General features: G+C 40.1%; 1 protein-coding gene across 7 annotated transcripts in view; it reads left to right on the top strand.

Moving 5' to 3' along the window:
• The window catches only part of ryr2a (ryanodine receptor 2a (cardiac)), a 148,701-nt gene that overhangs the window by 20,352 nt on the left and 103,078 nt on the right, over nucleotides 1-25,271 (top strand). For 4 of the 7 annotated variants that reach the window (XM_037081050.1, XM_037081044.1, XM_037081046.1 and 1 more), the window contains exons 2-4: nucleotides 17,832-17,951; nucleotides 19,931-20,035; nucleotides 24,545-24,565. In XM_037081050.1, the coding sequence (XP_036936945.1) occupies nucleotides 17,832-17,951; nucleotides 19,931-20,035; nucleotides 24,545-24,565 (246 nt within the window). The remainder of the gene's footprint in view (nucleotides 1-17,831; nucleotides 17,952-19,930; nucleotides 20,036-24,544; nucleotides 24,566-25,271) is intronic. The other 3 variants (XM_037081049.1, XM_037081048.1, XM_037081047.1) reach the window with 1 other exon arrangement.

The raw sequence follows: 25,271 nt of genomic DNA, 5'->3' as shown, positions 1-25,271 counted from the left end.
GGCTACTTGTGGGGAGGCTGACGCTAACATGATAGCTCAAACTGAAGCTCTCGCAGTATTGTTTGGGATGGTACCTGTTGAGATGATGGACGAGGGTGGTAGCCGACACGTTTTGCACTTAATGATGGTCTGTCATTTTTCAGACTTCAGGTAGCCAAACTAAAAATGTTATCATGATCGTTGGTTGTTTTATCGCCAGCCCTACATTGAGTTGTTATTATTACTGATGCTTCACTGTTTGAAATGTTGCAGCATGTTGAGATGACGTTGCTTTTACATTTATCCACGATATTGTTAGATACTGTTTATGACCCTGTAAATATAACCACGGAGATGACAGCTGAAATAAGATACATGCTGTTGACATTCTAATAGCATGTGATGACAAGCAACTACCACAACCACACATGATGTCACATGATGTTATTTTTTGGACATTGCACAACCTTCCCAGTCTTTTGTTGCCCCTGTCCTAACTTGTTTGAAACATATTGCTGGCATCTCATTCGGAATATGTTTTTTATTGCTATCCACTAACCGATATTAGGCAGGTGGTCATAATATTGTGCCTGATCATTGTATATACTACTTACGAAATATTCTGAATCATAAAAACAAATAAAGTAACATTAACATTTTTCTCTTCCTTTTCTCTTTTGACATTGACACACCAAGTCATCTGATACTATTGTGTGTCTGCAGTTGCACCTCCCCTCTGCTGAGCCACTGGCGTCACACAAGCTGTTTTGTGTTTTCCGGTCTGCTATCTGTGTCTAGACTTGAATCAGTCGTTATATTTAGTGAATTTGTCTCCTTGTGGTTATTAATGTTTCACTGCACCACAAGCAAGCGCTTAATCGGCTTTCTACTGACACTGTGTGTGTGTGCGTGAGAGACTCTGTATGTCTTGGAATTTACCTCTTACCTTTGACTGTGTGCATCTGTGTCACTGTGTGTTTAATGGTTTGATGTTCTAGTTTTGTTATTTCCTGTTTAATTTTATAAGACTCTCTTATCTCGTGTGCTGGTGGTTGTTTTACTTCCTGTCTTTGTGAGGCATTGCCTCTGATGGTGTTAGCAGATTTCTCCTGTTCATCAGATGTAACAAAAGAATCTTGTTTCATGCATGATAGCCAAAACATTTATTTAAAAAAAAACACCCATTCAATAAGTAATTGCAATATTTGATTAGTGTTTATATTTTTATTCTAGTTGTGTTCGACTCCTGAAATTTGTTTTAAGAGCTCTAACATCTATGCATGTCACTGGTTTCTGTTTGACCTGATTTACCTGAGACCTGTTGCTTGCTTCCTGTTTTTTTGCTATGTGGTTTGGGACACCAGATTTTCTCCCTGCCACTTGGATTTGTTTGTCAGTAATGGCTGACAGTTTAATGACAGCTTCAGTATGTTTTGTAGTTGGGGTTGTGATATGGCCCTAAAATAATATCACACTGGTATTTTCAGGCATTTCTGCAATAAAGACATCCCTGACAGTATGACAAAACACTGACAAATATTTTTGGTAGCTGTTAAGCTCTCGTAGTATGTATGTATGTATTTATGTATTTATTTATTTATTAAGTTGAATGGTCAATTTACAATACAGGGTTGGTACCTTGTAGTTCCTTTATGCTACCCAAGAATCTTTTTAAATTTTTTACCACGGAGTGTTGAGGATGAGCTCAGCCCGAGGAAAGAAGCTGCTCTGTAGTCTGCTGGCATGGCAGTGGATACCTCAGTACTTTTTGCCAGATGTCAATAATGTAATTTGCCAGTTCTCTGAGGTCCAGGGTATAATTGGCTGCTTTTGACTGCTTTTCATTTTCCCTTGATATTTCGCCTTAAAAACTGTTTACCTTGCCTTGTTTGGTGTATTTTTTTCAGCACAACCTCACATGTGACTTTACCGTTATTTTTTCATTATGACACACTGGACTGAAAATCCCACAAAAAGCATAAAATCTTTCTCTACTGTGAAAACCACAAACATGTTTAACAAACCATTTATATAACTTACAATGCAAATATAAATTGTTTTTTGCAACATAGGTTTTTGAAATGTACAAAGTTATATACAGCTTTTTACGTTAGCTCAAAGAGGAGCTGCACTGCCTGCTCCACATTCAGTAGTCACCTCATTGTTTTGACACAAAACAATAAAATGACTACACACTGCACAACACTCTAACTATACACTCCAAACACGCTAAATGTCACAAATCTCTCAACTCTCAAAACTTGCCATCACTAACAATAACAGTGTCTCTCTTTCACCGCCGTCCCTCCCACAACCTTCATCAGCAACCAAATCACGTGCATTACCATATGATTTTGTGATTGGTTGATGTGGTGTGTTTTCTGCCAATAGGAAAGGGGGTGTCACATGTTCTTTTGCTTGCACGCACCTCCTGCTTGTGGACACTTTGCTGAGAAAAGTCAGACACGTGCTGAAACGGAGACCCAGTGAGGCTGCATCTTGCTGCTACATCTTCTTAATTCGGTCATGTGATTTGGACAGGTCGGCATGTCTGTTGACTCTTGAGGGTTAAAGAACCTGTCAAAAAAGACTATTTAGAAGTGCTCATACTTTTCTGGCTTGTCCTCGGACACTTAGTGCTAAAACCAGGGACCGTTGTCTGTAGTTTCCCCAGTAAACACGCCACCTTCTTCGGCCGTTGCAGTCCCTCCTGACCAGCCGGCTGTTACTCTTCTGGAGTTATACTTGGGAGCCACTTTTCCAAGCTATGGATGGAGAGAGCGGCAGGGTGAATGTCCTGAGGGCAGATGCTCTGCCTGTCCAGTCTCTACAGCACAGCTGTGAGCCGAATGGGAAGGTGTGTTTAATGTGGGAAAACACGGCTGGCAATCCGCTCACCGCTGCCATCAGTACACACAGCAGCATACAAGTCTAAATGCTCACTATGTAGGTCACTTCCAAGCCTTAAAATGTGATTTGTAATCATCTGGTGGAATACCTTATCCCATGGGGAAATGTTCGGAGGGTTTATTGGTATCAAAAATTGGATACCACCTAACCCTAATATGGATGTTCATTACACCGTTGCATGAAAGAAATGAAACGTGATCCTGTTGGTGTTGTTTGTGTAGATGACTACGTGCAGAGTAGCTGACAATACGGAGAATGATTAAGAGCTGCTGAAACATTATTGGCTGTATGAAATCTATTCTCCTCTGCTGCAGTTCTTTGGGTTTTAGTTTCCAGCAGTGAGAGGTGTGTGTTTATTGTCTGCTGATCTATGTACTACGTCTGCGTAATGCACAACAGACATACACTGGTAGTGGATGAGGAAGTCGAGAAGCCGGTAGTGCTGAAGATACCTTCTGTTATGCTGCATATTTTAATCATTGGCTTTTCTTTCTGAAAAGCCCTGACAGACAGAAGTATAATCTCTCTAGTAAAACCAAAAAATTGCTTCAGCGGTTCAAGGTGTGAGGGGCCACTCATGCTTCTGTGAGAGCATTATGTGTACTCCCACAGGATGAGCTCTGAGTGCTGGGTTAGGGAATAAAAAAAGAAAACTAAAATGAGAGCATTACAAGTGCTAGTCTTTTAAAGTTAGCACTCATGAAAAGGGATATATGTGCCTGACAGCTTTGACGATGGCATCCTCCTCTCAACACAACGAAAATAGTGAGAGAATAGTATGATTTGGTTTGGATGAGGTAACAAAATTAAGTGGGTAATTATACAAAGCAATGCAAATCTGTTAGGAAGCTATAGGACAGTGTGAACAAGCACCTTGCTGTAAAGGAGATGTGTGTGTGTGTGTGTGTGTGTGTGTTTGAGGGATGGGTATATAATTGGTAACTTGGTGACAGGAGAGGCGTTGTACAGGGTGTGGCGATGCAAGTCCAGAAATGTACTGCAATCTGAGTGCCCAAAAGAGCGCATCTTGCGACAGCTCGGTGTGCTCGTGTTCAATTACATTCTCGTGTTATTTGGTGAAGGCACACCCATATCAACTTGTCTGAAATCACACAACTCCGCTTAACTAGTGTTTAGTTGATCTCGTAACTGGTTGCCTTTGAACCAGCCAGACGGTTAGTATTCTGCACCGAGGCTCTTTCCTTTACTGCGGTGTCTGTTTACAGCCGTCCACAGGCGGCAGGTATCTGCTCCATCTGCAGCCTCTAATTAGAGTTATACTGTACACAACGCGGATTCACTGATTGTTTTTCTGCAGTAAGCATCAGACTGTTGTAACCTCTTTACATATGTAGATCTCAAACTTGCAATTATCCAACACAGTTTAGTTCTCAACTTTGATGCAACGTGATGTGATGGTGACTGCTCAGGTTAAATATCATGGTGTCCCTTGAGACAAACGTGTTATTTTGAAATCCTGATACAAGGTATGAAGGATTAAAGGGACAACTACTCTGTTTCCAGATTGTCACCCGTTATTTGTGCATGTAAAACTGTTAAATCGTGTGTGTTTAAAGGAGTTGAAAGTAATGAAAGTGACTGGTCATAATTGCTACTGGGCGGGAGAGTGGAACGCACTTAAATCCAGAACATTGTATTTCATAATCAGTTACATTTTACACAACCTCATGTGGTGGAGTATCTAAATCAAAAAGGGTTTATCCTCTTGGTAGAATGAGTATGCTCAGTAAATACCATCATCTAACTTTTAAGTTTTTTGAGTTTTAGATTTCTTATGTTTAAATTGAGATTTTAGCTTAATGTTGTTACTGAAGGTATAATAAGATAGACAGAATAGACTAAAATAAACTATAATAAGAAATTAACAGTATTTACATGAGGTGCAAAGTAGCATTGAGAGGGAGGGGAACTAGGAAATGCAGTGACCATCATCAGTCGCTTGTTGTCTGTTTTGGTATTGTCTGGTGTCGGGGGGCAGGGGGTGGATGGGAGTTTAGGAGCTGAACAGCAGAACAGAGGTTGCTCTCCTCCTCTGTGTTCTGCCGGCGTCCCAAGGGGAGTCACTCAAACGCTGGGAGCAGGGCGTGGGAGGGCTCTTGAAGGATCCTGCACACTGTCCTCTGCGTTTGCTGCTCGCACACGGTGGAAATTACTCTGGCTGGCAGTCCAGTGATTTTAGAGCAGACTGTGGTCTTGAAGGCGTGTCCTGTTTTGCAGACTTATGGAGTGGAACCCGCAGGTGATGGAGAAAATGATGACGCTCTCTATGAAGGAGTAATAACAAGTCCCTAGAATGTTCTTATTTACCCCAAAAGTGTTGAGCTTCCTCAGGAGATACTGCCGCTGCTGGCAACTCCTGAGGATCTCAGTGTTGGAGGAAGATTTTAAATTGTCTCCTCCACAAGCTCTGCATTCCTCCCGCGGACTGTGCAGCTGCCACCTACTCCCTCTGCTTGCTGGAAAAGGTCACCACCATCTCTTTGGTCTTCTCCGTGTTTAACTCCAGGGCTGATTTATCACACCACTCCACAAACTCATGCTTAAACTCACTGAGCTGTGGTGATGTGAGGGGCCTGAGAGCAGGGACAGGAGAACTGTGTCATTTGTATACTATACTCCGTATACCAGATGACAATCTGGATGGGTGGACCTGCAGTCAAAGGATGAAGAACTGAGGTGAGAGGATGCAGCCCCGAGGGGAGCCTCCAGAGGTGACCGCGATGTCGGAGAAGGTGTTATTGACCAGCACCCTCTGTTAACTGTTGGTCAGGAAGTCTGTAATCCAAAGGGTCAGCTGGAGTGAAAGCCACAGGCCTCAAGTCGTTCAGAGCTCTGACTGAGCTATTCTGCCAGCCCCAAGGATTGTCTTGTGGGTGGGGGGAGCAGTGCTCACAGTGGCCATGTTCTTAATCCCCTGCCAAGCTGAGCAAAGGCTCGCTCGAGTAATATGTTCTTCAACCTTGTGCGTATACTTCAGCTTGGCATTTAAAACAAACAAACAAAAAAATTATGGTGAGCTATATCTATTTTTTACCTCCTTTTTTTCAGATTTGGTATCGGTGAAGAATACTCTTCTTTTTTTTTGAGAGTTCTTTGGTTATCCAGGGTTTATTGTTTCTTAAGATCGTCACTGTTTCGATGGGAAATACGTTGTCCGCACAAAAGGACATGTATGAAGACACTGTGTCCACTTGCTCACTTATGTTGTTGGAGGGGGCAAGAAGGTTATCCCAACCTGTGGATCAGAGCATCCCTGCAGAGTTGCAGTGCTGTCGTTGGTCCTCTGCTTGATGTGTTTGGTTAGCTTCTCTGGGGAAGAGCGACTGATCTAAATGCATCTGAAACGGATCTCATAGAATTTATCTAGAGTCTTTCCCAAGTGGATGGTGCAGGTGACTTATTGATGAAATCCTTTCAGTGACTTGTCCAGCTGAGCAGTGGTTGAAATTGCCCAGGACAAATTTGGGAGAGTCATGGGATATGAGTTTCAGTTTGTTTATGTGGTCTATGGCAGTAGAGGTGTTTGCTCTGGGGTGAATGTAAACCAGGATGAATAACAGCAGTGGGAACTCTCTGGGAAGGTACAAGGAGTGCAAGGAGACAGCCAGGAGCTCGATGTCAGTGTTGCGTATGTCCTCTCTGACGATGACCGTTGAGCACCAGCGTGTGTTTACACAGACACACACCGCCAACAATTTGAATTGTTGATATATCACCGAAATATCAACAACTCAAATCAACAATTTGATGGATTGCCACTAAAGTTTTTCAGATATTCGTGGTCCCCAGAGCAGCAATCCTACTGACTTTTTTTTCTTATTATGTCTGATTATTGAGTAAGAGAAATTGCTTTTTCCTTACATTAAATTACTTTTTCTATATTTGTGATGATGATGATTTTTGATGTAATATACAGTAAGACATGTCTCTCAAATGAGCAAGCAATTGGTTTCCTTTTTTGAAAAAATCTACTTTTTAATTGCTTAAATCACAATAATATCTGTCTCTACAGTGTACAGTAAAAGAGTTATGACATGAATGAAGCTCAGGCTATAATCGATTAGATGAAAGAATTAATAGATGTGAGTCAAAACAAAACAAAAGGTAATTTAGTTAGAGAAATGAGCACAATAAAATGAAAAGCATGATACAAAATATATTACATTACCAAGCACTCACATGCCTGAAAAGGACTAGGAATAAGTATACACTTATTTAATATACAACTCAGGAAATAATCATAATCAGTTTACTTCCATTCCTGAACCTGTGTACCTTCATATGCTCCTATCTAACTATATACAATATAGTATTTACATTTATATTAAAATTGAGGGCATTTAGCAGACAAGATGTCCTAGAGGCATCATTTTATTTTCTGTAGGTCATTATTATCTTTAAAAAAACTCAGGGGGCACATTATAACTTGCCAGGTCATCACTTATGTTCTTAACTAGTCATTACATAAAGCCCTTATTAATGCATGTTCTTTACTAGCCTTAATCTCAACTAGCAATCACATTGATTTACATTAAATGCTATTTCCTAATGGAAAGGTAATACTAACTTGTTGTTATGAGTCTGCTCTGTGGAATGGATGCACAGAATGGATTTTTTCTAAAATATGATTTTAATGGTAGACTGTCAGCAAATCAGGAATAACTATGGTTTACTGCTATGGAATAAGACTAAAGATAAAGAACCAGTATGCGACCCAAATAATCCTCAAAGATGCCTTCGTATTTGGAGTGTTGTTTTTTTCTCTTCGAGGGTTTTCTCTCTGAGCTCGTATGCTCAGCCATATGTCTTTACAGCCACACAAAGACATGGCTTATATAACAGCTGGCTGCACTTGGCGTCTTAAACCCCTCACGGGGATATCAAACGAGTGGGATGTTTAAACTCAATATAATTTGACTTTTGTCAAAAACCAAAGAAGAGACACTTCACATCTCACATCTCCTTAAAACCTCTGAGTGTTTGTACACAGTAATGGTATTATAATGATAATTAAAAAAAATTGCAAACACTGATCACTTTTACATACATAGGGCTTGTTGCATACTCTTAAATAATAATACATTGTGCCAGCTGTGAACCAGTGGTAATAACAATCGTAATAACAACATAGAGTATACCGTATACTCTATGTTGTATACATGAGTCTGATTTTCTCTTCGCTGACAGCTGACACCCATCAACTACTCATCCCTGACCATCATAACATTGTGATTTAAGAGGCTCACCACCAGAGAGCACAATTAAATGTACCGTCAGAGTTGCCATAGGGCATTACGTCTCCTTGTTCCATTTATTATTTTATTATCTAACAAGCTCAGTTAGGCGAGCGCAAGACACTCTCGTTTCCTGCGGGCTGCTGTTTCTCTCAATCATGCCCTTTTTATACACATATTTTTTAGCTTAGCTTTCTTGGCTAGTAGGCCAACGTTGTTCTATGCAAATGAGGCTGAACTAAGTTACGGACATGTAACGAGGATGCTTTTAAACCTTGCACAGGGATCTATGTTGGTGGTAACGGGAGATTCATGTCAGAGCAGAGGAAACGGGCTGCAACAGTGGAGAGCTAATACTGAGGGGAGACGCTGCCTTGCATTCTTAAACAACGATGTCATCGTCCATCGTGGTGTTTCACTATAGACATTGAACATTATTGTTAAAGTAATCATTGTATGTGTGCTTGTTAAATTATATTTCACAAACAAGAAGAGCAGTCTAAAAATGTACCGCAGAGTGAGCACATGCACTGCCTTCGCTTTGCTTCTCCACTGCTCTGCTGTTGCGCACACAATTCGTGCATTGTGCCCTTTTAGGTCTCCCCGGCACTAGCCCTGAGCGCTAGTTTCATCGGCATGCTCTGATGGCTGAACGCAAGAGGAGCGTCTTTAGGAGCTTCTTCACAGCTGTAAATGAAAACATGAACTGTGATTTGTGAAGGACAGCAGTTCACTACTGTGGCAACACCACAGACTTTTTGAATACTAATTAATTTTTGTATTTAAATACAGAAAACTTAATTAAATAAACATGAGAAAGAGAACACAGAGCTGCAGCAGAGAAGAGAGGAGGAGGAGGAGGGAAATCCCTCTTCAGCACCCAGACCCTTGACAACTGAGACAGAATTCAGTCTGTCCATAGAGGCACAGAATATCCAGGTATATACAGTAACATAAATGTTTAGTCAATAAGCTTAAATAACGCATTCTGTGTTCAGACATAATATGTTGAGTCCATTGGAACTTAGTATCTAAATGAATTATTTTTATAAAACTGAATAAAATATCAAGCCTGAAATATAAAATTGGCTAAATAAAGTAACCTAAGTGTGAAAGGTGCAGGATTCCTATATTTAGGGTACAAGTGGTATATCATAGGCTATAGAGCTATACTTTGGCGTTTTATTGAAGTGATTCCCCAAGAGCTGTGGATATTACAAGAGGCTTTGAAGGATCTTCAGGCTCTCTCAGTAGTTGAAAGTGAGGGTTCTAGGAATTTTGCGAAGACCCTTGAGCCTAATCTACAAAATTCCAAGTAAGTAAAGTCTAATGGAAGAGAAAGTAGGAGAGATGTGTCGAGGATGTCGCTTAAAAGTGAAGACAGGTTTGGAGAGTCCTTGTTAAAGAAATAAATCATTTGCACATTCATTGATAAATGTTTTCACTTTGTTTATTCAAAAAGATAACCTTTTTTTATGTATGCGCTTTTTACTTGAATTAATAAAAAACAGTTTTGTTCTTTGCCTCTGAAAACTCTGTGTTTCAGCAATATCGGACTTGAATTAGTAGGCATCGGATCAAAACCAAATTGTGTGTTATCGCCCACCCGCAACCCTGATTTCAATACCCAGTCACATTAAAGTGTATTGTACAATCTCAGCAGTTTGTACGACAACTATTTTTGTGTTTCTCTAGTATGACATTTACTGCGTCTTAACCAGAGAGCATAACACACCAGGGAAACTGACTGGCAACATTTTCCCTCTAGTCCTTAACAAAAATTGTAAGCATTATTACCAGAGAGCTTGAGTCAAACAAATAATAAAAAGTAGAGATCAACTCAGCACATTAAATGAATAAAGTGCACAGCAAGAAGCAGGCCTTTCACCTCAGCCTCTACACATGCTTCCTTATATAGCCACAAACCCTCCAAGTGACAAATGGTGAATAATTGGAACATCATGAAACATTACTCAGATGGAGTGTAGTTGGTGAGTTGAAGAGTTCAAAAGGATTCAGGGAGACTAACACAATTGCAAGCATATTTTCATGGGGTGCAAATGATAAATAATCTTTAAAAATCTTTAAAAAATACCACCCAGCTGAAGGGATCTTCACTCTTTTCTGACTGTATGATAGTCTCAGGTGCTGCAAGTAGTGAGGTGCAGGTCAGGAGGGACTTTATACACACAGTCCTTTGGGTGCAGCATCATAGTGAACAGAGCACTAGTAGCGAAGGATCCTAACACCCCACCACCCCCCAGAATCTCAAACTTTGCAACATGTACTGCAAAATATAACCAAATACTCAACACTTGTCAGGTCAGATCAAGTGTAACGGTATGCTAACCTTGTTTTGCCCTGAGGGGAAAAAATAAACCAGTCCAGACGGTGGACATCTAGGATTAGAGTTGCGCAATTAGACAGATGTATTAGTGAATAGCTGAGTGCATTGCTTTTCCACTGGTTAGTGGCAGACTATTCTCCACTGCCTCTCTCGGCCATTCCTGGCCTCTTTGTGTTACTGGGTTACCTCACAGAACCTGAGTTTTTCTGAGTGTAGTAGAGCCAGAATATTTATAACATCTAACTCAATGAATGAAGTGTATATTTCAACCAAACCAGACCTGACCAAGACAGTTGTGATGAGTTATATTGCTTCTGTTGAGTTTGAATGAAGCCTGTTTCTAAATGAGTTAAGAAGACAACTAAGCTAGTCTTAGTGTGTGGTGTGAGGAGAAAGAAGAGTAGAAAGAGTCATTTTTATTCACATTGTGTAAAAACTTTAGTTGTGTTATTATTATTTTTTTAACAAGGAAAACAGATGTATGTATTTAGTTTCTTGACATTTTGTGAGTGTTCTCCCTAGGTGAACTGAGTTATTTAAAAAAAAACTGCTCTCCTTATCAATAAGTAAATAGTAAAAGTAAGTAAATAAGTGAGTAAATAACAGAGTGTAGATAATCTTGTGCACGAGTGTATTAAAAAAAGATAAGGGTTACTGTTATAGAGATAAATACAACAGTAATAGTGATTTGGAAATCAGGCAGTCACCCATCACTAACTGGCCTGTATTCTGTTAAAGATGAAGTAAAGAAGAATAAATCATATGTATACTGAATAGTATTGTAAATAAAGTAGTCATCTGTAACTTAATGTAATATGTACAAAATAATGCAGTACAGCAGATCACACTCTAATCAGTGAAGTGTCTCCCTCTGTTTTCCTCTTCCCTCAGCCTCTCTCAGATTACATCATCATTGACGCTTCCCCTCCTCCACACTCTTTCTCTGTGCCAAGCTTTTAAACCATCCTCCGCTGACCTGCCCACTGTCACTGTGTGTGTGTGTGTGTGTGTCTTCCAAATCCATCATGCTCTGTAACACTGGATACTTGGAATACAACTCACACAAACAGCACTACAGTACATACTGACGGACAGCAGGCTGATCTGGCACATACCGTGCAGCAGCACTGTAGAACAGAAGCTGCTGAAATAATTCTGCAAGATTTTAACTGCTTTAATACATGAGACACATGACGATTATGTCAAAGACATGCAAACGTTGATGTTGATGCACAGTCCCTCAACCAACTAAAAACATGACTAAATATATGACTAAAGATACGAGCAAACATAGTTGTTGGTTTGGGGCTCAAGAGTGACAATTTTTTGTCACTCTGCTTTTATATGAGGCCAGAATGAACCTGCATCATTAATGCTGCAGCTGCAGGTGGACCATCAAAATGATGTTAATGTGATGTATCAGCTCTACAAAATGATGAATTATGTTTACGTCCTCATTGTAAAAATGTCCTTTGATCTGAAATGTCAGCTGTATGGATTGTTGCACTGTTGCCGAAAAAGCAATTAATGCATGTTTGCCATGAATTGTTCAAAATGTTTTAAAAATGATTTGCTGTCTCTCTGAGAATTAGATAAGAAGATTGATTTCAATCTAATGTTGATTAAGCCATAGCTGAAAATAATACTGTTCGATTGTAAAGTACACATAAAAGTAAAGTGATCATTTTAAGATATTACACTTGTAAAAGGAAAGGTCAACCTGATGAATAAATGTTGAGTAAAAGCACCAGTATCTGATATTGGATATTCTTAGTATTAAAAGTGATTACAGTGTACATGTATGAATATATTCTATAGTATGGCATATAGTATATACTATGGCTGGACAGATTATAACCCTGACAGAATGCAGTCTAGAGTAACTATAGTTCTTAGTGTAATTGTTGTGGAGAAAACTGTACAGTATTTGCCTCCAATTTGTTGTAGAGTGAAAGTATAAAGTAGCAGAAAATTTAAATAATCTAGTAATGTACAAGTACCTCAAACTTTTTTTAAGTATAGTACTTGAGTAAATGCACCTAGTTACATACATCTCTGAAAATTGTATGAAAAAAAAACTATAATGTATTAAGTAAGAAGAAACTGTAATTTATAATTTATAATTTATACTTAAATAAACAAAAAATAAATCTTTTTATGGCATCTAGGGCTGGGCGACTTGGCCAAAAGTTTTATCACGATATGTTTTTTTTATGTTGATGTCGATAATTACCACAATATACATTTAACAATAATAATAATGTTGAATTTACAGTTTTAAGAGTATTCTCCTTAGGAGAGACTCCAAAACAAACCAGAATGTTTATTATGGTTTATAAAATAAATGTATTTATTGTCAGAATGAACAGATGACAAACATTCAACAGAACCAGCCAACCAAACCATGGCTTTATGTTAAATGCTGAATGAATAGAATTATAAATGTGTACAACAAATTTCTTGTTTCAGACATTTTAGAGGAAGTACACTGAACTGAAGCTGCTCCTCCACCTTTACCCTCCACTCTGCATACAGCTGAGGGACTGATGTTTGGCAGAGTGTACTCTAATGACGACAGTCATTAGCTTCTTGAAGCCCTGTTTTTAAACTGTGTTTGTAGGCATCATATCTTTAGACGTACGGTACAAAATTGTGCTTATTGTGTCGATGTATCGCTTCGGTTTCTTCTCATATGGGGCAATGGCTGAAAAAGCAGCGACAATTGTTGGTTGTTGAAGTGAATTTTGACTAGTAGAAGCAGTGGGGCTGGTGCTTTCGGAGTACTGTTCGGGACAGTACCTGCTGAGATGATGGAAGAGGGTGGTGGCCAACACATTTTGCACCTAACACTGGTCTCTCCTTTGTCAGACTTCAGCTACCCGAACTGTTTCCAAAAAAGTGGTGTGACCTTTCTTTGGTACAATTTCTTCGTCTTTGTCAGTTTCCCAGCACTCGGTTATGCTAGCTGGACTCATCATTTTCTCGTGTTGGCTTGACACACAGGTGGTCACCGTGGGAGGGGCCAGAAACATGCATCAGCCACATGCATTTGGTTTTAATCAGAAGTCTAGGACTGCTTGACTTAGTAGATAATCCCATCCATTTTTTTTTTTACTTTTCCAATATTTGTTTTTCTCTAAATCTCTGTATGTCCCCGTCTCCTCTTCCAGGGGAGGATTAATCATTGTTGTAGTTTCTTACCCTCATCCTACTTGTCTACTTTTGGATTACAAATAGGCCTCTTTGGCAGCTGATGCTGTTTCTATCTCTTGCCTCCAATCCTGCACAAGGTCATATTTAATGTTTTCCACCCACCGCTACTGTTGAATAAGCTGTTGTGTAAGACGGTGTGTATTCAACTGCTTTTGAGTGTAGAGTGATGAGCGCTGACCATGTACTCAAATAAGCTTTTGTGTGTGTATTTTTTTTCCAGGTTGTCTTTATACTTGTGCGCACACATTTGTGTGTGTTTGTGTGTTTGTCTCTGTGTGTGTGTGTGTTTGTGTGTTTGTCTCTGTGTGTGTGCGTGTGAGTGACTGGGTAGACTATAGAAAATATGTTAATTTCTGTCAGTCTATTTCTGTGCATGTGGGAGGAGGGCAGATGCAGCCTAAGAGTGTTTTTCTCAAGCAAGGGAAGCCATTCTGTCGCTATGTGTGTAACACACACACACACACACGCACAGTGTACACATACTGAACACTGATAAGTATTTTTTTAAAAACCAAGACAGTTCGTGCTTTATACCTTTTGAATGTTAATATATCAAGTCTGTACTTTAGTACTTTATTCTCACTGTATATTATGTTGGTCTAGTTCATCATTTGCTGAATGTGTTTTCTGGGCTTTCCAGAGCACGTCTGCATTTTTTTCTGCTCTCCTTTTACCCACTGCTTTACTGAAATCTGTTCATTTGTAGTTTCTTTTTTAAGATAAGCCGCTCTTTGTGTGACATAAATGAGAATTTGTTTGACTCCAAAATAGGTATGGGAAGGGAGGATACTTAGCACCCTCTGCTCACCAAGAGATTAAACAATAACTAAACAATTAAATAACAAAACTGTATGTATCTTTACTGTAGAGCATATGAATATACATACATAAACCAGTATACTCTGTCATACAAACTTTGAGTAAAAGTCAACTAACGCCGTCTCCCTCAAGCTGCCCGACTTCTGGGAATCGTCTGCCTCAGCCTGGTTTGGCCAAACAGAAGCGCAGTTTGCGCTCAGGGGGAATACTGTGGATGCCACAAAATACTATGATGAGTTGTTGGCACTGCGAAGTTCAACAGCCACGAGAGTGGCGAGTTTTCTCAAAAAACGGCCGGCATTCAGAAGTGGCTATGAGCACCATCCATACGGGCAGGCTGCTGCTCATCAAAGACACCATCGGTGGGACACTGATGTGCAGCGGAACATCCTGCCTGCATTGAGAGTGGACATGGCCCCCCCATGGCAGCTGCAAATGGCAGCCCCATCCGCACTTGTGGCATAAGTTATGTGGAGATTCTGCTGTGATGGACAGAAATTTAGCTGGGACTTTGTCACAGCCAAGGTAACATTCCTTATCATTGGCGCGGATTTCCTGTGTGCCTATGGCCTGTTGGTGGAAGTCAAAAAAACGCTGATTGATCAAGTCTGCCACCTTCTGTTCATACCCATATACTCTTGGACGAACAAGCTCCATCAGGCTGTCTAGCATGCTTTCAGCCACAGACGATTTTCTCCGTCTTCTCGCTGAGTTTCCGGACCTCACACAGCTCACCTTCTCATCTTCTGCTACAAAGCATGGGGTAGACCACCACGTTGCCACCACAGGCCCACCAGCCTATGCTCAGGCTCAACGTCTCGATCCCGGCAAGCTGACCGTTGCCAAGGCAGAGTTTGAAAACAGGGTGCATCCTGACGCCGTAATGACACAACGACGTCTGACCGATAATCAATCCCACACATGAAGGACTTTTCATCACACCTGGCAGACAGAGTCATCTTCTCCAAGGTGGACCTCGTCCGCTGTTACCACCAGGTGCCAGTCCACCCGTTGCATGTCCCCAAAACTGCAGTTAGCGCACTGTTTGGACTGGAATTCTTCCGCATGCCATTCGGCTTAAAGAATGCAGCACAAACCTTCCAGCGCCTCATGGACTCAGTGCCGTGTGACCTGCCCTAAGGTCTACGCTAAGGTGTACCGCCACACCAACAACGTCCTCTAATGTAGCACGGGCGTTCATTTGTTCATTTTGTCTATGTAGTTGTGAGTTTATATTCTCTCATGGAGTCAGCCTCTCGTGGCCATTGCAGAAGAACAACTACTGTTGATCTTCCGTCGGTCCCTCTGTGTCTCTTCTCCATTGATTCTCTGAGTCTCTCGGCCATTTTCTCTCTCACTCCATAGAAGGCTGGAATGCACACCGCAGCTGACAGACACCAGACCTCTTCTTGTAGGGTACATTGTGTGTGTCACCCTTTATAAATGTCACTAAGACATTATTCAAGTTAATGATAGCCATAGTAGATATCTCAGCGATCTCTCAGTTCATTATTTGTGCTTGATGTGGGTGTGAGCACGAGGGATTTTAGCCAGTTTCTAACAAACCTTACGGGTGTGTGTGTGTGTGTGTGTGTGTGTGTGTGTGTGTGTGTGTGTGTGTCATAGTATTCCCTCAGCCTACATGTCTAGATAATTACACACTATCACAATGACTGATGAATTCCTGAGGCAGCATGCAACAACTATAATGTTCCCCAGTTTGAATTATATTAGCTTCTGTTATTTGCAGCTGTATCTGTAGCTGCATGTATTAACTTACATTCTGCTTTTGTGGAATGGTAGCAAAAACTTGCACATCACTGCCGTTCACCAACATCATCAGCCTGAGAGAAACACTGTAGTAGACAATTCCACTTTTCATATCTGTGGACATTTTTTAGCCATATATTGTATTAAACTGGCACAAACAGTGCACAGTTTGAATTTTCAGGCTCTGCGCGCATGTTGTTTAAGGCCTGAAACATGGTCTACAAAAGCATGGGAACACATATGACAAGCTGGCACAAATGTGCAACCTCAGTGAGCATCCTCAACAACTTCTTATACACAGATGGAGGTAACAAACAAAGAGGAGATGTATGGCTAATAAAAAACTACTACTACTGTGTACTGCTGTGCCTACTGCACAAAAGCAAGAGAGCAGTAAATAGGCATGTAGTGAAGAGAAGAGGTGATGAACCCGATGCGTACGGACATCTTCAGCTAGAGCTTCGACTAATCGCAATAGTTGTTTTGAGCTAAAGTGAATCCAAACAGAAGAGGTCGGCTTTCCATTTATGTTTAATGCTATAGCACCCACAGCCTGCAACACTCAGACTGTGGCTTACGCTTTTGTTGCATTAGGTTTTTCATTCCAGAAGACAACAATGTGTGAAATCAAAACCAGTTGGAATGGTTGGTAAGACTAGAAAAGCGCAATGTACCGTTCACCACTGGCCTCTCTTTTTAATACTCAAATTTGATTTGACCTGCCCCCTTGAAGCTTGACCTGTGACCTTTTATCTCCTTTGGCGAGAGAAAGAGAGTGAGAGAGAGAGGGATGATTGAATTGCATTATTGAAGAATTCAGTGTGAAATGGAAATGTAAGCCTGGTGTGTTCATTTTGGCAGCTGAGACAGGTATGTGTCTGTTCTCTTTATGAGTGAGTCTGATGGATGACAGTGATGACCCTCTGGCAGCTGCACATTTTACATAATTAAAACAATTACATTCAAATAACCCACATGCCCCTATTTGAAGGTTCCTCAAATACTACTAATCGAAAAAACCGAAGGTGTGTTTCATGTCATGTTTTATTTTTTTTACCATTCACAATAGGGATTGCTTCTATAAATAAAAGGCCAGTACTTGAAGTCGACATTGTATTACATAGTATTGATATTATACAGGTTTAGTTTGTTCTAAACATAATCACAAACCTCTTGTTTCCACATGAGATGGATCACAAAAATAGTTAAGTGCTAGAAATGACATCCGTGTAATCTTGAATGAAAAAGTTTGGTATTATATTTATGTCATGTAACTGTATCTGGGTATATCTAACAAAAGGTACAATGCCACAGAAAAACACCTGTTATGTTTACAAAAATGTGAAATTGCTTAAATGTGTCCAGGAGAAAGAACAAAATCACCAAAACAGGAATAAAATTCAACATTCTCTATGATGTTGAGGTTGTTCTGCAGGTCTTAGCTATCACATACAATGAGCAACAGAGATTTTCTGTCGCGGACTCTGGGTAAATAAATGTCTTGATTTGTAAAAATATCTTTTTGTGTGTTTATGTAGGATGACGAGGTGGTCCTACAGTGCTCAGCCACAATCCACAAGGAGCAACAGAAACTCTGTCTGGCTGCTGAAGGCTTCGGAAACAGACTCTGCTTCCTTGAATCCATCTCAAACTCCAAGGTACTGGTACAAGCTATTAAAGCTGAAGTAGAGAAAGATAATTGATTATCGAGTCTTATTCCATGGTCGCAAAATACTGACGCTGTGAATCAGCCATCGGTGAGTATTTAAAGGTGCAAGATTTATTTGTCAGTTTACTCTTGAGTCCTGCTATATCTATTTAGAGTGTTGAGGATGAGTTGGAGTCTCCCACCCTCAGGAATGGAGCTGCTCTGTTGTCTGGTGGTATGGCACCAGATATTTCTCTGTTTTTTGCCAGATGACAGCAGGTTGAACACAGGGCCATGCGCAGGATTTTAGTAATACCGAATTCAAATGTGCTATTTAGCAGAGGGAACTAGAATTTTGGGGCCTCCTCCATGCTAGGGGGGTCCGGGGGCATTCCTCCCCGTAAGAAATGTTTAAAAAATGACAGCTTGAATTATGACTTCTGGTCAATTTTGTGAAAATTATCGATACAATCAGATAAATATATTTCATACATTAAAGCATGTTACAATACAGCCTATTAGGCATCAAGAAAACTTACTTACAGGCTATTAAATTCATCTCACTTATAGAATAGCAAAGTAGTCTAAATACGCAAGACTGAACCATCTAGTGGTGAGATATAAAGACCATCATGATCATTTGGCATTTGGAACTTTACAATTACACCTCTCTTTCTCTTTCTCACCTCCATCACCTGTCTTCAGTCTCCTTTCCAGTACAAAAGTTCAGCTTTGCCTGATTTGGTTTAATAAAGTAAACACATGGTCAACTGATATTGCTGTTATACATGATATTACTGCTATTTACATGCTGGCATGCAGCACTGCTTGACATGTCTGGCTGACTGGCATGAAGCAGATGACCGTTACTCCCAGCAGTAGTAATTATAGGAATTATAGTATTACAAATGTCATTTGGCCGCTATAGGCTACTGTAAATTAATTGTTGACAACTCCAGGCACCAGGGAGATTATAGGGCTTTCCCTGGCCTGCTGCTGCAGTAGGTCATAATTACTGTCATTTGCTGATTAGCAGATGTGAGCAATGAAGATTATCATATCAGTCATGTGCATGTTCAAAGCAAGACAGTTCTGCTCATAACAAGATTGAGAAAACAAAGCCTGTTACTGTAAAAAAACAAACAAACACTGTAGTAGTTAAATTGCTACACCCCTTTCTCAATGGCTGGATGTTGGAGGAGGTGTAGATGTTGGGCACATTTTTGTTTTAGTTAATGCAATCAGTCAACACTTCCTCATATCTGGATATTGGATATGGGTATATAAAAGATATACATTTTTTAGTGACATAATGAAAAATGTCTTTCTCTGTGAAAAGAAATATTTGTTTTTCTATTGCAATGTCATCAATATTTGTATCATATTCACTAAAGAAACCCTACAAATTAAAGCATAAAAGATATTTTCAAAGAAAGTGGCACATTTAGCCACAATATCCACCACCCTCTACACTTCAAAGCAGGAACAAAATTAGCACATTCAATTCTTTTAATGCCCTGGTCCTCTGACTTTTCTCCTCTTTTTCTTGTCTATTTGACTTGTATTTCTTTTTTTTTTTTTTTCAAAACAGAAGGGCATGGTACATTTCAAGGACAGCGATACAAGTCATATCCACTTCCCTCTACCCTCCCCTCCAGAATACCCCCCCAGAATGGTGACAATCTGCTTCCCTCAGCGTCCCAACACGATCCTCTACGTTACATACAGTACTAATAGTGTTACAGCATGTCGAAGATAAGTCATGTCAGTGTTTATAGGCCAAAACAGCGTTACACACACCAAGTAACAGAGACATGCTCGGTGGAATCAAGGGGTAACTGGGTCTTCAGCTTCTTCCACTCAGGAACTGTTTTGACTGGATATTGATTTGACTCTGACTTTTTAATGTGTTCTGTATAAAAGTGTCAAACATTTAAAAATGAAGTCAACATTAGTGAATTATCTCTAAATGTTTTCCTGTTGTTTCAGAATGTACCTCCAGATCTGTCCATCTGCACCTTTGTGTTGGAGCAGTCGCTCTCGGTTCGAGCCCTTCAGGAAATGCTGGCCAACACTGAGGAGAAGGCTGAGGGGGTGAGTGTGAAGAGACACACATATTGAAACACACACACATACACACACCAGGGAAGTGGATTTGAACGTACAAGATCATGGTTTTCTTCAGGTGAGACTGGCAGGCTGAGAAACCAGCCTGATGAAACACACAGAGGAAGAGGTGGCTTACACAGAATCAGGGAGAGTAAGTCCACTTACTGATCTCTTCATTAGTGACTAAATTCATCTGCACTCTTCCTCATGTCAGGTGATTCCTTGCTAGTACTAATGCGCAATGCAAAGCCACATGTTGGAGGCTGCTGAGTATCGTCACTGTGGTTCCTCAACATTAATGTTGGACTGCTGGTCTGATCACCTTTGTGCAGATGTTGTCCTGGACTGGGTGCTTTAATTACATCTACTGTCACCAATCTTACTCCGTTTGACTCTGCATCATGTGACATGATGCTGTCTGTTGAAGCAGCAATTTAATCTCAGTTCTTCAATATATTTGACGCAATGCATTTAAATCAGCATTCTGAGTGTGTATACAGTATCAGAGCAATATAATGTTCTTTGCAGCAGTTGTAATAGCTTTTACCCCACATGTAACGTGCATATCAACTACTATACGTTACTTTTTAAAAAATTGTTTTTGTAGGCCTTTGAGTTTTCCTATTTCGTTCTATTTTATCTTTTTTTTTAAGTAGTATTTTTGAACATATTTTAAACTCTGATTTTAGGAAGTATACTATTCAAATAAGGTTAAGTAACAGTGTGGATTGTCAGGGAAACATGCCTTCCAGCTAGATAGTCAGAAACTGAGCAACTGCCAAAACAGTTTTATTTTTGAAAGAACCAACATACGCTGGAAAAAGGCTGTCAGTGAGTGGACCTATAAATGCTGGCTTATGCCAGTTGGTAAAAATGTTTCATTTTACTGACAGTGGCAGTGCTTTTGTGATCAAGGATTAGCCAATCATTTTGAAGGAACTGAAAAATCATCTTTGCCCCCTCATTTCATAATGTCTGCTATTTCACACATAAAGATGGCCTTGTTCATCTTGGTTGGTACTGCCTAGTCTGTAGAGAACATATAACTGCATAACGTCTTCTGTAGCTCTGGAGGAGCTCTGTCTAGTCTGTGAAAAAAACTCAGATGTCATCAAGATTGTCCAAGATTGGGCCCAGAGAAGACATGCAACCCTTTCAAACAGAAATCCTGCATTACAGACTGGACTTTGTAAGATGGCTGTCTACCAGCGAGTTGTTCTAATTATTAAATGGCAGAAATTACATGGGATGCCTGTAGACTTAAAATGTATTAACAGGGGCAGTTAGAGAAGCAAACCTTTGACCCGGAGGTTCCTGGATCAGTCCCCTAACTGGAAGGATACATCTGGGTGTGGAAAGTGAAAAAGCTTGTTCCTTCCTAATCACTACCACTAGTGTGCCCTTGAATAAGGCCCTTGACTCCAACTGCTCAGTGGCCAGCAGTCCATGCTGTGGCTGGACTGGGCAGGTTCCATGTGAATGTGTGCAACCATGAATCAGGTCCAAATCCCTCCTGAGAATGTGAGGCTTCTTCTCTGTGAAACTTGCCTGAATAAGTAAAGGTTAAGAATAAGTTACTGCATAATGAATTTGATTTATAGAAACTAAATATTACAGTTGATAATTTGTCGACACCAAATTTTCAAACTGAGCAAATAAAAGGGCCTAGCTGTAGGCAATGTACTGCACAATTAATTTAACACTGAGGGTTAGACGGTTTACAGTTTAATGGGGTAAGCGGAAGAATTGTAAGGGTAAACATTCATAGAAATAGTGTATTATCTGAATTGTTCACGTAAGCAGCTTCAATGATGTGCAGTTTAAGAAAAACTACACAGAGCCGCAGTGAAGATGTTATTGTTGTTGTGGTGGTGGTGAGGAATGATCTAATAGAGATGAGTGTCATATCAAATTTCATCATGACTTGCAGTTTTTTTAATGAAGTGAGGGGAGGGTTATTCATTTTTCCTTCCTCACTGTCAGTAACCATCCAGACCACGGCTATGAGACACACACACACACGCACACACTCATATATTCAAAATGGATATTTACCTGGACACAAACCTACATTCTTGCATACAAAATATGTGTCTGCCTGTCTTTGTATTCTTGCTACATAGCTGATTGCACTGAAGACTGGGGAAAGATTTAGGTGTATAGCGACAAAGACATTCGGCGCATGCCACTTATTCTGGGTTGAATCAACTGCTATTACTTACTGAGCTTCTAGGATACTACCAAAAACCGCTAGTGTATTTGCTTACATCTAAAAAAAGACATGAACCACAGCTTCTCCGCCACTTACTTCTGCTTGATAGACAGTCATTGTTGTACCCACACCGGGGGCATACTAAGCAGAATTTCCCTCTCTTGTCATTACATAATAAGTGATCTGCATGCACAGCCGGTGGAGCATAGCCAATTAATACAGCAGTTATTCATCATATCTAGCAAACCATTAATTTAAGTGAAATTTGTCTTAGATCAACAACAACTTGATTACATTTAAATGTTGACAGTGGTGTCCTATGGTGTCCTTTGACACATTAGTGTGACAACACAAGCTGTGCTTGATTAGGCAGCTGTTGGTGAAGTGCAGATAAAGACCTCAAAGACAAAAGAAGAATGATCAAGGTGTAAGCTGTTTGAATTAGCTAAGCTAGCAAGTTTTAGGCCTCACTTATACTTGTCATTTTAAGTGGCAATTTAAACAATTGAATAGACTTGTGCTTACACTTAACATATACAGTATGTGGGTCTTCTGCCTCATTTACACTTCTACTGTCAAATGTCTTGTACATGGATAAATTCAGATATAACTGATTGTATTGATGGTAGTACACCGCTGTTCACACATAAGGTGCACACATCTCTGTTAGTCAGATCACAAATCTACAGTCTAGTACAATCTATCTTAGTTTTCCAAAACAGGGTTCCCCTACTCCAGAGGGGAGCTGTTTGCTAACTGCCAAAAAAGCAAAAAGAAGAAAAACCTGCACTATTCAGTGGGTTAGTTCCAGCAAAAACAGTTAAGCGAGGCATCTTACAACTATTCTACAACTAGCATGACTGGCATTAATGAACTACATGGAAACAAACGCTTCTGGAAATTCACAGGCTGTCTTTTAAATCACTCCCACACCAATAGAGAGCAATGCTGTCTTACCCACACACACTGTGTGATTGCAGGGTCTAATTTAGTTTAAATTTACTGCCAACTATCTGCTATCGTGTTACAAAGACATTGTGGCTACTTCCACAGATAATTTGCTGATGCAGTTACACTGGGAGAAGTAAAGATTATATTTGTGTTTTTGACAGATGGGTGCATTTACACCTTTTCATCCTCCTCCAGCGGAGATCTGCCCAAGACGCATGAAGTGAAATGAGTTTGTCACTGCCATGTAGAGACCTGACGTTGATAGTGCCATTCAGGCTGACAGTAACACAGTGCAATGTGCTGGCATTAGTTCCTACAGACCCTTTTTATAGCAGACATTTTGACATGACAGAACAGGAAATGCACAGGTGGAATTTATAACATTATTGATGGCAGCATTTCATGATGGCAGGTGAACTTGTTCCAAGGCAATGGTCCTGAGCATGCTCACTCACTGACTGGGATACTTGATAGAAAAAAAAAGCCATTATTAACATTACAGCACAGCACATTAGCACATTAGCACAGTATTACAAGGTACACTCTTCAAGATGTTCTGCTTAGATGTTCAGTAGCACAGATGTGAATGGCCACTGCACTGTGCTAGTGGATTACACTGCAAAGTGTAAAGTTAATAAGCAACTGTCCTGCGTTGTAATCAAGATGTGGGCAAACATAATGCTGACCTGACCGTCAGCGCTATTGCAAGGTATTACGTGATGTTCAAATATAAATCAAAATAAAACCTATTAAGGTGGAGTTGGGCCGACAGTTGTAATGGCTTATTAGAACTGTTAGCATGCACCCTGTGCACAACCTGTCTAGTGACGTCGCACAACAATTGTATCAACAAAATGCAGGTCTTTTTGAAGGACTACTTTGGCATTTTTCCAAATTAAGTTAAGATGGGAAGATCAGTACAACTTTTATATTTGTGCAGTCAGCATGGAGCCAGACTCAGGGAGTGGTTCGCGTAGGTCAGTGCAAAGCCAGGAGGCTGGGGGAACAGCTATCCTTTCATACTTACAATTGTTGTTCATTTTCCAACTCTCCCTGACACAGACATGAGATTTAGTGTATTGATTATCTTATCTCACTCTCAGAGAGAATGCATATGCAAATGTTTCCTTTTTTTTTTTTCCTCAACCAAACCAAATGTTCATATAACGGGTAATTAGAATACAAGACCTTGAAAATATTTACTACGCTGTCATAACCTCCTCATCCAACAGTCTTATCTGTTGGATAGATATGTGTCTTTGTATGTTGTCTAAAAAAAAAAAAAAACTCCAGCAACTTACTTTTTCCTCCTCTCTCTCATTTCAACACAGCATGTAGATGTGGAAATATGGGTAGGTGTGCCTCCACTCGCTGTCTGTGTTTGTCATCGATATCACCATCCTCATGTTGGTTATTACAGTCACTGTCATGAGCATCAACAGTGTGAGCAATTAGCGGTGTTGACATACACATTTGTTTTTTTTTGTGATCTATTGAGTGTCTACATGTTGGAGGCAATGGATCAGTGAATACACCTATAACGATGTGTTTTTGTACACTACTCAGTCAGACCTGGCCTCACCAAAGAGAGGGGCGGGGATAAATAAAAGGACAGGCGCTAAAATGGCAATTTTGAGTAACTGATCAATCAAATACATGGTCATCAATATAAATCGGAAAGTTAGTTATAAAAGTTTACAACTAAAGTCGACCTGTAAAGATGGACTAGTGAGTTTGGTATCATTTAACCGCATTTTATCAACCGCCTTCTTAAGAAACGCACGGACTTTGAAATTCAAGTGGGTTATTTACTGAGGTTTTTTTTATGTCGTAGAACAAAACATGGGCGTTTATTTTGCTTGTGTTAACTACTGACCTCGTTTCAGGCATCTATCTGATAACCCACTCAAACAAAACTATTGATTCCACAGAGGACAGAGGGCAAAAATGCCAATTTTTTTTTCAAGGTTTTAGGATAGCACTCACCAAAACATCCCGACCACCCTCCCAGTGGCTGGCTGATGTATAGTTCATAAATATATAGTCCTGCCTACCCAG

This window comes from Acanthopagrus latus, chromosome 20 (assembly GCF_904848185.1).
Source record: "Acanthopagrus latus isolate v.2019 chromosome 20, fAcaLat1.1, whole genome shotgun sequence".
NCBI classification, from domain to species: domain Eukaryota; kingdom Metazoa; phylum Chordata; class Actinopteri; order Spariformes; family Sparidae; genus Acanthopagrus; species Acanthopagrus latus.
This window is presented reverse-complemented; position numbering and strand designations above follow the sequence as displayed.